The sequence below is a fragment of the Canis aureus genome, chromosome 5 (assembly GCF_053574225.1).
Source record: "Canis aureus isolate CA01 chromosome 5, VMU_Caureus_v.1.0, whole genome shotgun sequence".
NCBI classification, from domain to species: Eukaryota; Metazoa; Chordata; class Mammalia; order Carnivora; family Canidae; genus Canis; species Canis aureus.
Genome location: NC_135615.1, coordinates 82,954,019 through 82,968,393, shown reverse-complemented (window position 1 = coordinate 82,968,393; position 14,375 = coordinate 82,954,019). Strand labels below are relative to the sequence as shown.

General features: G+C 52.8%; 1 protein-coding gene across 6 annotated transcripts in view; it reads left to right on the top strand.

Moving 5' to 3' along the window:
* FHAD1 (forkhead associated phosphopeptide binding domain 1) overlaps positions 1-14,375 on the top strand; it is a 121,892-nt gene that overhangs the window by 104,030 nt on the left and 3,487 nt on the right. For 4 of the 6 annotated variants that reach the window (XM_077899537.1, XM_077899539.1, XM_077899536.1 and 1 more), the window contains 7 exons: positions 432-561; positions 1,403-1,530; positions 4,135-4,227; positions 4,666-4,886; positions 5,397-5,562; positions 10,281-10,361; positions 12,876-12,929. In XM_077899537.1, coding sequence (XP_077755663.1) covers positions 432-561; positions 1,403-1,530; positions 4,135-4,227; positions 4,666-4,886; positions 5,397-5,562; positions 10,281-10,361; positions 12,876-12,929 — 873 coding nt within the window. The remainder of the gene's footprint in view (positions 1-431; positions 562-1,402; positions 1,531-4,134; positions 4,228-4,665; positions 4,887-5,396; positions 5,563-10,280; positions 10,362-12,875; positions 12,930-14,375) is intronic. The other 2 variants (XM_077899535.1, XM_077899538.1) reach the window with 2 other exon arrangements.

Sequence of the window (14,375 nt, the reverse complement as noted above, 5' to 3'; positions counted from 1 at the left end):
GCAAATATCGAACAGCCATCCTTATTACCAGTCAGGAAGAAAGTACCATGCCATGTGTTCTCATCTAAAAATGCCCCTCCTGGAGCAGAATCGGAATTTGATGTGATTATTCCGAGACGAGACCCAAATGACAACAAATGGAAACCCAAGCTTAGACGAATATTAGAAGAAAATATAAAACACGGGGAGGGAACATAGAGGGGGTTTTCATTTATAGATATGCTAAGTAGGTAAGAGAGCTGGAAATCTTCCTAGATGTGACTTTCTATTTGAAATGAAGAATTTAAATTTCCTTCTGTGCTAAAGCCCCTTACAGTAGCTTCCGAGGTACTAAGTGACAGGGCCTCTGCCAGTCATGAATTGTACATGTTTCTTGGAACATAAGAGTCTGACCCCTAATAAAGCCGCCTTCCGCACCGTTCTGGCCCTAGGAGCAATCCTTCAGTGATCTGGGGGCCAAGTGCAAAGGGTCCCGACACGAGGAAATCATTCAGCGTCAGAGAAAGGCCTTGTCTGAACTGCGTGCGCGAATTAAGGAGCTGGAGAAGGCCTGCTCATCAAGTAAGTCCCCTCCCTGCTGGTCTCCCACTCCCCGCTCAGATCCCTGAGCCCCAGACTCTAGAGGTCACTCCGGGCACTGACAGTCGGCCAGGACCACCCGCTTCTAGCCCATCACTTCATAACCAAAGGACGTTGTAATACAAGGAAAGACGGCAGGCATGGTCTCAGAGTCGAGGGCAAGTCTTCATCTTAAATAAATGGGATTTCATGAAAAACTCACTACATTGTCCTTTTTCTTATTTCGCTGTGGCCCGAACTTTGTCCCGGACTAATCCTGCAAGAATCAGCCCCAGGGGAACCTCCTAGAATACTCTGTTTAGAGGGCATAGCGTTCTCAAGACACCGCACCTGCTGCTGGCAGGAATTCAGAAGCCGGGGTTCAAGATCCATCCTGGTTCCTGTGGCTGAAAGTTCACCGTCCATGCCTCGACATTGGCTCCTGCGAGGCCGCAGCCTCCTCCTAGCTGTGTGTGACCTTGGTCAAGCCATTTACCTGTCTAGACCCATTTCTCACCTGCCAAGGGAGGGCGGAGATTAGCACTGGCCTACAGTAAAGGACCAGTAAACAGCAGCTGTGATTTCTTTTTTAAGGGTTTATTTATTTGAGGAGCCGGGGGTGGGGCTCGGACGGGAAAGAGAGGCAGAGGGAGAGGGAGAAGCGGACTCGCCGCTGAGCGGGGAGCCCAACTCAGGGCTCGATCCCAGGACCTGAGATCATGACCTGAGCTGAAGTCAGGTGCTTAACCCACCGAGCCACCCGGGGACCCCAGCAGCCGTGATTATTATGTGCAATAACTCCTTCCTGACCCTTTCTTTTGACTCTCAATTGTTTATTTTATAGATCATAAGGACCACCTGAGTGAATCACTTCTAGACTTACAGACTGTCAGAATGGACAAAAATGTCCAGAAATTATTGGACGCAAAACCTGATGATTTGCCGACTTTCTCAAGAATAGAGATCGGAGCGGTAACCAAAGAAAATTTATCTCTGCGGTGACACGTGGAGAGGGTGGGCGTGAGGGCGGACACTAGCCGCGTGCCCTGGCACGGCCACGCGTGTCTGTGGTTTGGAGCCAGGCCTCCCTGGTAGGCCGGCGTCTGTGCCACCTGCTTGGTGCTTTGCCGTACCGGTAGCCCCGTGTCTGAACAGCTTCCTTTCCACCTGCGCCCAGAGTGTTAAATCACAGCACGGACGCTGGACCAGAGCGATCTCTGGTGGGCCCTCCTTTTCACAGGATGTGTTATATTCCACAGAAAATATTCAACAGGCTAATTTTTAAAGTTATGCCATGAGTTTGCCTGAAGTTTGCTTTTCACGGCCAACTGGAAAGCACAAACACCTAAAGGGTAGCAGGTGGGTTGATGAAGAGGACACAAGTTCTAGAGTCAGAGGGACCACCAGCCTGCAAGCTGTGTGACCTCGGGCGGGCTCTTAGAGCCTTTCTGGGAGGCTTTATCCCAGCTACAAAACGGTGAAAACCTAGAGGCCGCAGTGGGAAGGGCTGACCCCCGCGTCTCGCTCAGAGCACACACTTCATAAATGATAGCTGTTCTGATTGTTTAATAGTATTTAAATGGTGTCACTCAAGAAAACCTTCTTCTCTTAAGGGAAATAGTTTTATTTGCTAGGATTTTCAAAAGGGATTTGGCTGTTATGTTGGAGGTGCCCTGGGCCCTAAATGGATGCTCGATGGGCGCCTGATTGATGCCTGACGGTGCACCGCCCAGGTCAGCGTCAATCGCGGGGCCTGTGGGCCCGGCCTGCTGCCACAGCCGCATCTAAACCACGCATAGGCTTTTAGAAGACATTCCAAAGTCATCCCATCTGTACCGACATTCTCCTGCCCAGTTTTTCTAGACATTTGCTAGGGATGCGAGTCTTCGGGAATACGCTGGCTTTCCCATTCTCCAAGGTCGGAAGCGGAAGGGACAGTCCCCAGGTGGGGAGCTCAGCTGGCTCTCACAGCCTGACCTCCAAGAGTCACCTTCCCCCCAGCGCTGACCCTCTGCCCCCACCACCACCACAGAGCAGGAAAGCCCCCAACCCTCTCAGAAGACCTCGATCCTCCAAGGTTGGCAATAGTGCAAATTAAAAAGAAGAGGGAGAGCAGCAGGGAGGCTCGCTGACATCTATTAAGTGTTTGCTGTGTGCCAGGCACGGAGCTAAGCTATCATTTATCATTCAGCCAGTTCTCATTCGACCCTCACAGTGGCCTGGTGACAGAGTTACTATTATATGATCCCTGTTCTGCAGATAAGAAAAGTTAAGACTTCATGCAGTCAAGAACCTCACCCAATGTCACGGCGTAATGACCGATGGAGCCAGGACTGGGTCCCTGGCCGCCCGTCCCTAGCTCCCTGCTAATCTGCAGAGAAGGGCGTGGGCACCGTGTGATTGGACCTTGTAGGCCAGACTCTGCCTTAGGTGACCCTCCATCAGGAAAAGAAGGGGAACCTGGAGCGGGGTGCAGAGGGACACCACCTAGGGCTAGAGACCCAGAGGGGTCCTTCGGGCTCTGTCCTTCTCAAATCCCCTCCTTCACACTCACGGCTCTAGATGTAGAGACAAATCGCACATGCTTATCTCTCAGAGTGACTTTCTGAGCCTTTACAGTTTTGTAGTTGGGTTTTTCTAGTCTCAGAGGTTTACAGCATGGTGCCAGCAAATGCTGCAGCTGGCAAGCACTTAAAACCCAGTTTGCTTTTTAGGGAGATTTATTACAGTTATTTGTGGTCCTTCGGACTCCCTGATCCATCAGGTGGCTTTTCTGTACAATCAGCAGGGACTTTGAGCCGCCAGCTGGCAGAGAGGGTGTCAGTGAGGGCACAACTGTGAACACCACTGGGCCTTGTTTCTGGAGTGGGTCTGAAGTGACGCTCGCCCAGCAGCTTCCAGCACAAGGAGAGGGTCTGGCCAAATGTGGTGAGGGAAGGTGTAGGTTCTGTTGCCTATAAATGAGATTCCTTTAATAAAAGGAGGAAGGCTATTTCCTCTGCCCACTCTGTGGCACTTTACCAGGTGCCATGCTGGGCACAAGAAATGGAACCGTGAGCAAAAGCAATACGACCTCTGTTTTTATGAAGCTTGTCATCTAGACTGGGGTTTCTCGACCCGAGCACTACTGATATTTTGAGCCAGGGGATTCTTTGTTTGGGACGCCATCCTACATACTGTGGGATGTTTAGCAGCATCCCTGTCCTCTAGTTGCCCAATAGTACTCCCCACCTCCACTTGCAACGACCAATACTGTGTCCAGGCATTGCAAAAAAAAAAAGGTCCTGGGGCACGCAGGGGAGGGTGGACGAGATCACCCTCGACTGAGAACCGCTGGTCCAGAGGGAAGATAGAGAACAAGGCAAACAATGTGCCATTTCAAAGGGAGTCACATTCAGAAGGGTAGGAGCGTAGTTCCCAGAAAGCAGTTGACAGGGGCATCAGACTGGCTGGACAGGAACTGAAATGAAAACGGACTCTCCCAAGTCATTCTTCGGTACCCACAGCGCTTTATCTCCAGGATGTAGAAATGCACAACGGCGTGCCAAGAGCGTTTTTGCCTCTTTTTTATTTCAGCCTCTGAATGGCCTTGCCAACTCAGCCATCCCGGCCACCGAAAAGTCCAGGAAAATGGATGTGGTTGAGGCTTTAGATCTCAGTGAAAAGCTGGTATGTACATACAGCATCGTCCCCTCCCGTCCAAACCTGGGTCCCCCACCGTCATCGTTAACCACCGGAGAGTTTAACTAAACATCAGCCTCACACACGTGCTCGGTTGTTATAATAGCTCCTCCGCAAGACCCATCTACTCGCCCAGCATGGGTGAGACATTACACAGGCCAGTTCCTTGAAACACGAGGTAGTTAGAATGAATGTTTATGTCTGTTGTCACTTTTCCTCCTGGTTCTCAAAAAGGCGTAGCATAAAGGGATGTGGAGTAAATGAAAGTATCACGAAAAGCCCAGCTGCACTCGCTCCCAAGCGTGTGTGTGTTCTCTGCAATTGCAAAAAATGAACAAAATGGAGTGAGTGAGGTGTTTGCTTCCTCAAAGCAGCCACCGGCAGTCTCGGGCCAGGCCTCTTATCTGCCAAACGCTCTCCTTGTAGTACATGGACATGAGCAAGACGCTCGGGAGTCTGATGAACATCAAGGATATGTCGGGTCACATATCCATGAAATACCTGTCCCCAAAAGAGAGAGACAGAGTCAACGAGCTCCGACAAAGGGACCTCGATCTGGTGTTCGATAAGATCACCCAACTCAAGAACCGGCTGGAGAGAAAAGAGGAGCTTTTGAGAGGATACGAGAAAGACATAGAACAGCTCAGGTACCGTCGGGGACCCCGTGGAAAGGGCCAGGCGTCCGTGCTCAGGGCAGCAGCAGACGCAGGTCCCCGACAGGCAGAGGCCTTGGGGGAGGGGGTGGGGGGGTGATTACTGGGGCCTGATGGGGGCGGTGGGGGGGGGTCTGTCTATGGGAAAGCAGCGGCTGAGGTGCTCAGTGTTCACTCTGTCCTGTGTCCATGAGCAAACTGCACCTCGCGTGGATTCTGACTTGGGGTTCACAGTATGTACCTTTCTGAGCCCCACCCGGTTTCAGGGGCTGCAGTTCCCCTACACCCACCCTGGGAAACGGAGGAGGAACCTGGGGGCATCCCCTCCAGCTACACTTAGGCACCGGAGGAGCCCTTTACTCTGCCTCATTCGCCCCAAATCTGCTCGCAATGAAGCCACTAAGCCGCAGACGGAAGTATTCTAAGCTTCTCCCTGGTTGGGACCACTGATGGCGAATGAGAAAGAGGAGGGGGAAAGAGACTGTGCCTCTCCCCTCCGCCCAGGCAGAGCAAAGTATCCGTGCAGATGTACCAGTCGCAGGTGGCAAAGCTGGAGGACAACATCTACAAAGAGGCGGAAGAGAAGGCTCTGCTGAAGGAGGCTTTGGAGCACATGGAGCACCAGCTGCAGCAGGAGAAGAGGATCAACAGGGCCATTCGGCAGCAGAAGGTGAGGGGTCCTTGCTTGCAGCAGAACCTCGGGGGCTGCAGCCCCTGGGCTCCCTTTAGAAACGGCAAAGTGAGGGCCCAGGGGGTCCAGGCAGCATAGAACACACTCACTGATGCAAAGGAAGATGCCAGTCACACCGAGGCGGATTTCTTAACCTCTCCGAAGCTCATAATCTAGCTCATCTGTATCATTTTAAATCGTGGCTCGTGTTTGTATTTTTACCGTCCCTCCAGGTGGTAGGGATACACAGACGGATAAGCAACCTGTGCATAAAGATTTGGGATCACTATTCTGAGTGCTCAGAACATAGGTGACATCCAGTAAACATTGATGGACGGATGGATTGCTGGATGGACCGATTCTCAGGCAGATGGATAGATGGATGGGTGAGGATAGATGGGTGGATGTCCTTGGCCATATCCTTTAGGCCAGAACGGTCAGAACAGAGCTGACTTCCAGCTGATTTAATGATTCGAAGTCTCTGTCTAAAGGGCGCTCAGGCTGTGTCACCCAGAGGCAGGCACTCAGCCAGCCCAGGGCATGCCGGGAGCGGAAGCGCTTTCCAAGTGATGACACCTGTACTGGGTTTCGAAGGAGAGTTGGAGTGGGTCCACCAGAGACGTGGGCAGGTGCGCGCTGCAGGCTGTGGGCACCCCCGGGAAAGGCAGGAGGAGAAGTGATGTGGCTCCGGCAGGAGCCTGGTGTAGCGCTGCCTTGAGAAACCAAGGTTCCAGACTCGGACTCAGGCTGGTGATGCAGCCAAAGCCCCCTCCTCCCCTCACCCCGTTATTTCCTATGACACACAGCGCAGAAGCCAGTGAGGGTCACGTCCCCCCCACACTAACTAACGTGTGGCCTTGTGCAAATCCATTCCCCGCCGTGAGCCTTGTCTCCTCGCCCGCAAACAGCAGCCGAGGGCCCCGGCCCTGCAGGTTGTTGGGACAATTGCACGCAGGCAGGAACCCTCCCTAGCCAAGCTCGCACAGTGTGGACTCACAGGCCACATGGTTTCAGAAGGTTGGGGACACTTGTGCTGCCTCTGAGGCATGTGGCCCAGGGCCTGGCCCCGGCGGGTACACGCTGCTGTCTCAGAGCCCGCAGAGGCGCAGCGGACAGCGGGCACACGGGGGCGGCACCCAGACAAGCGCTGGGGGGCCCGCCAGCGGACCTGCACCTGCCCCCCCACCCCGACCCCGGGGGCAGAGGGGCTCTGTTGTCTCCTCTGTGGTTCACACCCACAGCCGCTCGCTCCCACGTTCACTTCCAAACCAGACTCCCCCTCGTTCTTAACCCTCGCCTAAGGTTGAGCGGGTTCAAGACTGAGATTAGACACACGAGGGGAGTTACCATCAGCACCATCTCAGGACCACCTACAGGCCCCCGGCTTTGCAGCCCCGACCGGCGTTACTGGTGCCTTGGTAGCTAGGCCTGGTGGGTGTGATGACCCCCACTTCACAAATGAGGAAATTGAGCCTTGGGAAGTTAAGAGACTCGCCCAAGTTCACACAGTAGCTGGCGAGGGGAGCCTAGACCTGGCCCCAGACCTCTGACCCTAGTTTCTGTGCTCTCTCCTGGGCTCTCCCTACTCTTCTTATAATTGTTCGTTTTCCTGACTCAGGGCTGTGTATTTGTGCACGCGTACACATGTGCACGTGCATTTAAGTGTGAATGTGCTATATGTGTGTTTGTGCATGTATATCTGTGCGTTTGCATGTGTGTGTTTTCATGTGCGTGTCTGTGTGTTGCCTGCATCAGCTCTAAGGAGGCCAAGCCAGAGAAGGCTCTAGAAGGGTGCCCTCCTCCCTAACCTGCTCAGATAAGTTCCTTGCAGGAGCCTGCCCTCCATCCTGCAAACCTTCCAGACTCCCTGGCTTGTAGAAATGAAGGCAGCCTCTCCTGCTCTGAGGGAGCCCCAGATGCACGGTTTCTAGCATCCACAGCCCTGAATTAAACATCACAAGCCCAGGCCAAGGACAATTTCCTTTCACACCATGCAAAGTCGGGGAGAGCCGGGCCAGTGACAGAGCTCTGACTTTTCCTTTGATGTGCCCTTTGGAGAGCTCACCCCTCCCTAAGGTGCCCCCACCCCCAGGACTTGGCAGGCTAGCCCCTAAAGCCGAAACACCAGACCACAGAATGGGACAGCAAAGGGCCCAAAAAAGGCCATTGTCATGTGCTGGCTAAAAATGTAAGAGAACCTGAGGATTTACATAATCAGGCTTTACATGCATTATTCATGAGCTGCCTCATTCATACACAATGCAGGGGCCATGCCAGCCTGTTGGGCACTAGACATCCTTCTGTGGAGAAGGATCTAAAATGGCCAAGTTGAACCTCCCCGTCTGTGTCCCCAGAAGAGCTGGAACTGGGAACGTTCAAATTCAGGGAATTCACAGTTTAGGGAAAGATTATGAAAAGTACAGCCACAATCACAGCAGTGCTGATGGCCTTATTTACTGAGCGCTTCCCGAGTGGCAGGCACCTGCTCCACACGGCATGTGCTTCGTCCGTCCCATCAACCCTGCAAGGAATGCTGGCGCCTGTCCATCCATTCAGAGAGGCTGACAGAGGGCAGCGTCACCTGGCTGCCCAGCAGCAGAAACGGGACCACCCACCCCCACCCCAGCCCGGGCCTGCTGCCCTCCCCAACTCAAGTTCACGTCTTCACTCACACCTGTTGCTCTTGGCACCTCCCTTTCTGGGAGGCAGCCCCCCACCTCACCCCCACTCACCATCACTCCAGGGCCTGGGTTTGCTATTAATAAGGTTTGTTATTAATATGTTGTCAGAAATCCCTGTTTGCCAGGAGATAAAAACTCATAAATTTTTAAAGTTTAAAAAAAAAAAAAAACATAAATTCTAAAAAATTTTTAAATAAAAATAAATAAATAAATAAATAAATAAATAAATAAATAAATAAATAAAACTTAAAAACCATAAATTCTAAAGGCAACTTGTATTCACCTGTCTTGGCCTCAGTTCCTTCCAAGGACTATATTCATTATTTAAATGGAAGCTCGAGGAAAAAAAAAAAAAGAAAAAGAAATGGAAGCTTGAGGAAAATAGAATTCCTTTTGGTTTTAACTTTTATGCCTAATATTTTCACAAGGACCCTTAACGTTTCCAGTCTCGTGTATAAAATTTCACCCGTTCATAGAGAAGGAGTGGTTGAACCACTAGTTAATGAAATTATTCCCCTTGAGCTTCAGAACCAGAACTCTCCTCAAAAAAAGGGGGGAGGGAAAAAAAGGGGGGGAGGAGGGGTTTAAAAGTAAGATGTAGTTTTTAGTTTGATGTCTGAACATCTCTTCACCAAGCAGAACTTTCTGGAATCCTACTTCCACGCTCATACCTTTGGCTGTGAAAATGAGACTTGATATAAAATGCAGAGAAAACCTCAGGGCTGGGCATTCACAGAGAACCTTGCGGTCATCAGCTCTGGAGTCTGGGATGCCCTGGGTCTGGCGCGCTCCCACGCTCTCCACGTGACACGGCGACAATGACAGGGGCCCAGGCTACGCTCAGTCTCATCCACGCTAGATAAGGCAGCTGTGTCCCTCAGAGTTGAGGGGCTGCCTCTGGAGCCCAGCAAATAGGGTTTAAGCCCCACCTCTGGCCCTGAGTGACCCTAAGAGGCCCAGGCCCTGTGTCTCAGGGTCCTCCCCGAAAACAACCAAAAATGATAACAGCGGGCCCCGGGAGGGCTAAATGACCTAATGCCCGCAGTGCCCGGTGCAGAGCATGCATGGTCACCGCAGGGGAGAGAGAGGACAACTGCATCTCTTCCAGAGAGCTTCCTGCCAGCTGACACAGGCCGCCAACCCGAGCTGCCTTCCCGCGCCTGCGGCCCGCAGCTCTTTGTGCAGCTCTCCTTTGTGGCTGGCGAGTGCAGCTAGGGCCGCGGCCAAGAGCAGCTCAGATACTGTCTGTGAATGGGTTAAGGCTGGAATTTTCTTTCTTTTTTTGTGAGGGGGGGAATTTTCAATAGGAAATTTTTAAATGCACAGAAGTTGCCGTTTGGGAAGCACACAGCCCCCGGCCCCCCTTCCTGGACCTTTATTTAGCGTTTCAAGTGGGAGAAAGGCTCAAGAGCCTGGGCTGGCTGCTGGGGAAGCCCCTTAGTTCTCCTGCCAACCAAACCTCGGCCAGGGACATGGCCACCAGGTTGCCAGGTGGGGTGGAGTCAGCCCAGCTGGATCTTCCCTGGGCTTAATTAGCTCAGGTCCCTCATCTTTAAGATGAGAGTAAAGGCAGCACCTAACCCAGTGCATTCGCTTCGGGGAGGGCACGGGCACAAGACCCTGAGCACGCAGGACCCCTGGATCCGAGCTCCTACACCGACATCGATGTCATCACTATCTCATTTAAATCACGATTTTCCAAAATTTTCTTGGGCCCCAGCATTCTCGAGATCGAGGTTTCTTCAGTGCCACTGGCGTGATTCTGACCAAGGAGTAGAAATCGGTAGATGGTGTGTGGGATGAGACCGGGTGGGTAGGCGTGGGGCGGCGCCCTCTGCCCCACACAAGGAGGAGAAGGTAAAAGTGGTTGGGCCGGGGCAGCAGGTGAATAGGAGAGAAGGCCCTCCCCACCCTTCATCTTCTGCCCACGGATCCAGTGAGCCCCAGGGTCTCCCAGAAACCTCGGAGGGGTGTCCCAGGACGGAACGGGACAGGACACACTAAACGCTCTCTTGCACACCTGCTGTTTTCACTCAGGAACGTTTAGAGGATCACGAACAGAGAAATTCAAAAGAATCAACACCTTGCAACTGTTCCTTCAAAGAAAAAGAGAGGCAGGTATGGAGAGGTTTCCTGGTGTCACAGCCAGACACGAAGTAGATACAGTTGTTTTTTTTGTTTTTTTTGTTTTTTTGTTTTTTATGAGTGAAGCCGGTGGGTGTGCCTGCCAGCTTGTGCTGGTCTGGGAGCATCCACGCGCCTCCACGCACCTCCGCGCACCTCCCCTCCCCGCCCACGCCCCTCCCTTGCCTGTCATCTGAGCAAATGACCTAAGTGACAGGCCAGGGTCCCGGGCACTGTCTGGAGGTAAGGCGCTCGGAAGCGCCCTGCAGTTTGGGCTGAGCAACCACCCTAGGCATGAAGTGATCTACGGACTTGGAGACGGTTCATGAGAAAAGAAGAAGAGAGGGGTGGGGACCCCCACGAGCCCCTGCCCTAAGAGTGCAATAAGTGGGTGGGCACAAAGTGGAGCCAGGAGTGAGGAGGAAGGTGCCAGCTCTCCCTACCTGCCAATGGGGAGCCGCGCTTGACAGGGCTTTCTGGCAGCCGGTGACATCTGGAAAACCCAGAGGTCACAGTGTCCACGAGCTACCGATGGATGCAACGCTCGGAAGTGTTCTTAAAGACTGTGCAGGATTTCCCCCTAGAGAGGACACTGCATGGTATAATGAACAACATCCCTAAGAAGAGCAGCGCAGTGTTGGCTGGGCCGTGTCTGAGGACGGGTCTGGAGACAGACTATTGTCATTACAGCCCAGGGAGTTGAGGAAAGTTCAGTAAAAGCAGGGGCGCAGGGGCCAGGATCTGCCCTTTGGTGCTCAGCTGCTGTCCACTGATTGGATTTAATCCAAGGAAGAGGTTTTGGGGCAGGGCTCAAACTGGGGTTCCCTGGAGCCCTTGGATGCCATGGAAGGGTGTGACTCTCAACATCCCCACCCCACCCCACCCCCAGGCACGTACACACACACCTTGTTCCTCCCAGCAAAGTTCTCCTTTATCTGTTTTACAGGCCAAATTCCTCACGGGATTTTGCTTCAAGCATTCTGCTGGGGGGCGGGGGGGGGGGGTAAAAAAATAAAAGGAAGGCAGGTTGCTGGTTTAAAAACTGCTGCTTTACAATTATCTGGGAATTTGGTTGGTGACTGTCTTCTAAGCTTAACTCCTCTCAACTGGGCCCAAGGCCTTCTCCATGAAAAACACCCGGAGGACAGCTCAGTTGATACAGGCCCCAAGCCCTCTTCGACCAGTTGCTCTAAGGGCAAGGTGGCACCCTTTAGTGGGAAGGGAAGAGACTCACAAGTACTCGTCCCCTATCCAAAAGATGGCCCTGCTCGCTTCCTCCGGGAGTTTTGCGAATACCCAGTAGAGTTGCCAGATTAAGGGCAAGGAAGACAAAACAGGATGCCCGGTTAAACTTGAATTTCAGATAAACCACAAATAGCTATTTAGTGTAAGTATGTCCCAAATATTGCACGAGACATACCTACACCAAAAAATTATTTCTTTCCACTCTGAAAATCAAATTTAATGGGACATCCCATCTTTCACCTGGCAACCCCACCAACAGACATTTACTGAGCACCAACTGGAAGCCAAGGGGGCAGGCTCTGAAGCAGATGACACAAAACGGCAGTCCACGGAAGCGTTTCATTTTGCTCATGGGTTTTCCTTTCTTTGGGGGCGGGGGAGGGGTTAAGTAATTCCCAAATAGGGCATTTTCACAAAATACTCAGGATTTCCGGCATCTCTGGGCATCCTGAGGGGCGGTTCTAGCCCCTTGGTACCACAGCTACCATCTTCCAGGCCCCCTAGAAAGGCACTGGGCTTGTGGGTTTGCCGCCTTCCCCACCCAGCTCACTCCGCCTACTTCTTCCACTTCCTCAGCCCCTATAGGCGCCTGACTGGTGCCTCCAGCAGATGCTGAGGACCGTCCGAGGCACACCCCCTTCCCAACACCCCTGCTCCATCCCAGCCCGCTCTCACTGGTGTGTCCCCAGCATCTAGGAGATCCCAGAGGTGCAGGGTCTCGAGCAGACCAGGGTCAGCAGCAGCCGTCAAACCCCAGGGGAAGGGCCAGCTCCGGATTTGCCATGAGGCTGGCTCCCGAGCAGGTGCTCCTGCAGTCCCGGACAGGGAGGTTAGCCACTGTGGCTCCCATCATGTCCGGGGCTGCTGGGATGCCTCGGTAGAAACCCACGTCTTCAGCTTCTTCATCGGTGTGGGAGGGTCCACTTCCACCGAAGGCTGATTTGTCCTCCAGAAGGCTGCGATATTCCTCCAAGGGCCCTCGAGGGGCTTGACAGGGCTCTCCTCCTCTCAGATTCCTCTGGAATCCATAACAGAGATCCCCCAAGGAGCCCAGCAGGCCACTGTAGCAGTGCCTGAGAGCCATGCCCCCTCCTGCAGACGCACCTGCTCAGCCCCCATCCCTAGGACAGCCCAGCATTTCATCCAAATGGGTAACATCTGCAAGTTGAGGGGAAAAAAAAAAAAAAAACAACACTTCTCTTTGATGTAAAAGGGAAATAAGGGCAAAAGCTAAATTTTGTCCATATTCTTTCTGTATTCAAGAGACGAATGTTTGTAGAGACGGTGAAGAAAAAGATGCAGAATTCAAGTTTCCAGGTGAGCTAGAAGGAGAAAGAAAACAGTAGGACGTCAGCAGGAAACCCAGGTTGACAATAATACCCCATCCGTGACGTACTGAGCATTTAGTATGTGCCAGGCACAGAGCTACGCACTCGACAGGCATTATGTCTCGTTCGATCTTCGTAACACTGGGGGTACGTATTGTTCTCATATCTCCGTTATCGGATGAGGTGTCTGAAGTGCAGAGACTTTAAAGTTATTGGTCCAGAGCCACACAGCTCAATAAGGGAGCTGTAACTCACTGAGACCTGGACGCCCAGGTGAGCACTGCGGCCCCTCCTTTAGGGAATCAGCCTCCGGATCATAAATCAACCTGATACGTACCGGGTGACTTTCCTCATGTATTTCAAGGAAGCATCCTCTAGAACACTCTTTTTTTCCTTTAAGAGTTGAGAATCAAGACTCTGAAATTTTAAACATGTTGAAACGCTGCCATTCACAGTTCAGCCCTGCAACTGGAATGGACCCACGCACATTCCCACGTTGCAGGAAGTAGAGGTGAGCTCCCAGGAAGCTTGAAAGCTCAACACGCTGCGGTGGAATAAGACACAGGAGCCACATTCGAGGTTTATTAAAAAGGCCACAGTAATTCTGAGACAACAGAATTGTCATTAGTAAAAACCAAAGAGATTCTAGCCAAGGGACACGTTGGGAGAATAGAAGCCTCTTCTCAACCAACACCCTTCTGAGTCTGGAAGGTGGTTACTACCCAGCGCGGGATGTGAAGAGGGTAGAGTGTCCTGAGGGCTCCCCTGAGCTCTGAGACCTGCCGAGCCGAGTGGGAGCAGGTGGGGGGTTTGTCACTCACGCACCCATATGTAGGGCTGAGCCAGCAGAGGGCAGGAACCGCCCTGCAGGGGGCTTTCAGCCGAGGACCACCTGGGGCTGGAAGATGACAGAGGAGACGCCAGCTGGGCCCTAGACGTTTTGGGCACACTGCTTCTCGGAGCTGCACGGCTCCCCCGAGCTCGGCCGCCCGTGGGCAGAACAGGATGTGGCAGACGGTGAGCTTGCCATGCCTCCAGCCCGAGCCTAGGGCTTGGGTGTCTAGGATCTCCTTGGCACAGAAAGGTCTCCTCCACAGTCCTTACAAAGTGCAGCATGGGCATCCCCTCGCTCTACAGCGTGCCTTGAGTCCTTGGAGGGGGGGAGTCACCAAGGCCACCTTGAGAAAAACGGGACACGGAAAATCTGCTTTTGCACCCTTGCCCACTCATAAAAGAGCCTCCACCTCCCTTTCGGAGGGCCTCTGGGTTTCTGTTTCCTGTCCTTCCTTGTGCGGTTCGGTGACTGTATTGATTGCCATTGCAGCTAAGAGGCATCTGTAGTTGTTGGGGGTTGTAGGCTAAAGAGGAAAATCTTCTGGTTAACAAGTATTTATTGACTACCTGGCTTAGGCCACGTGCCACCCTGGGGGTGGGG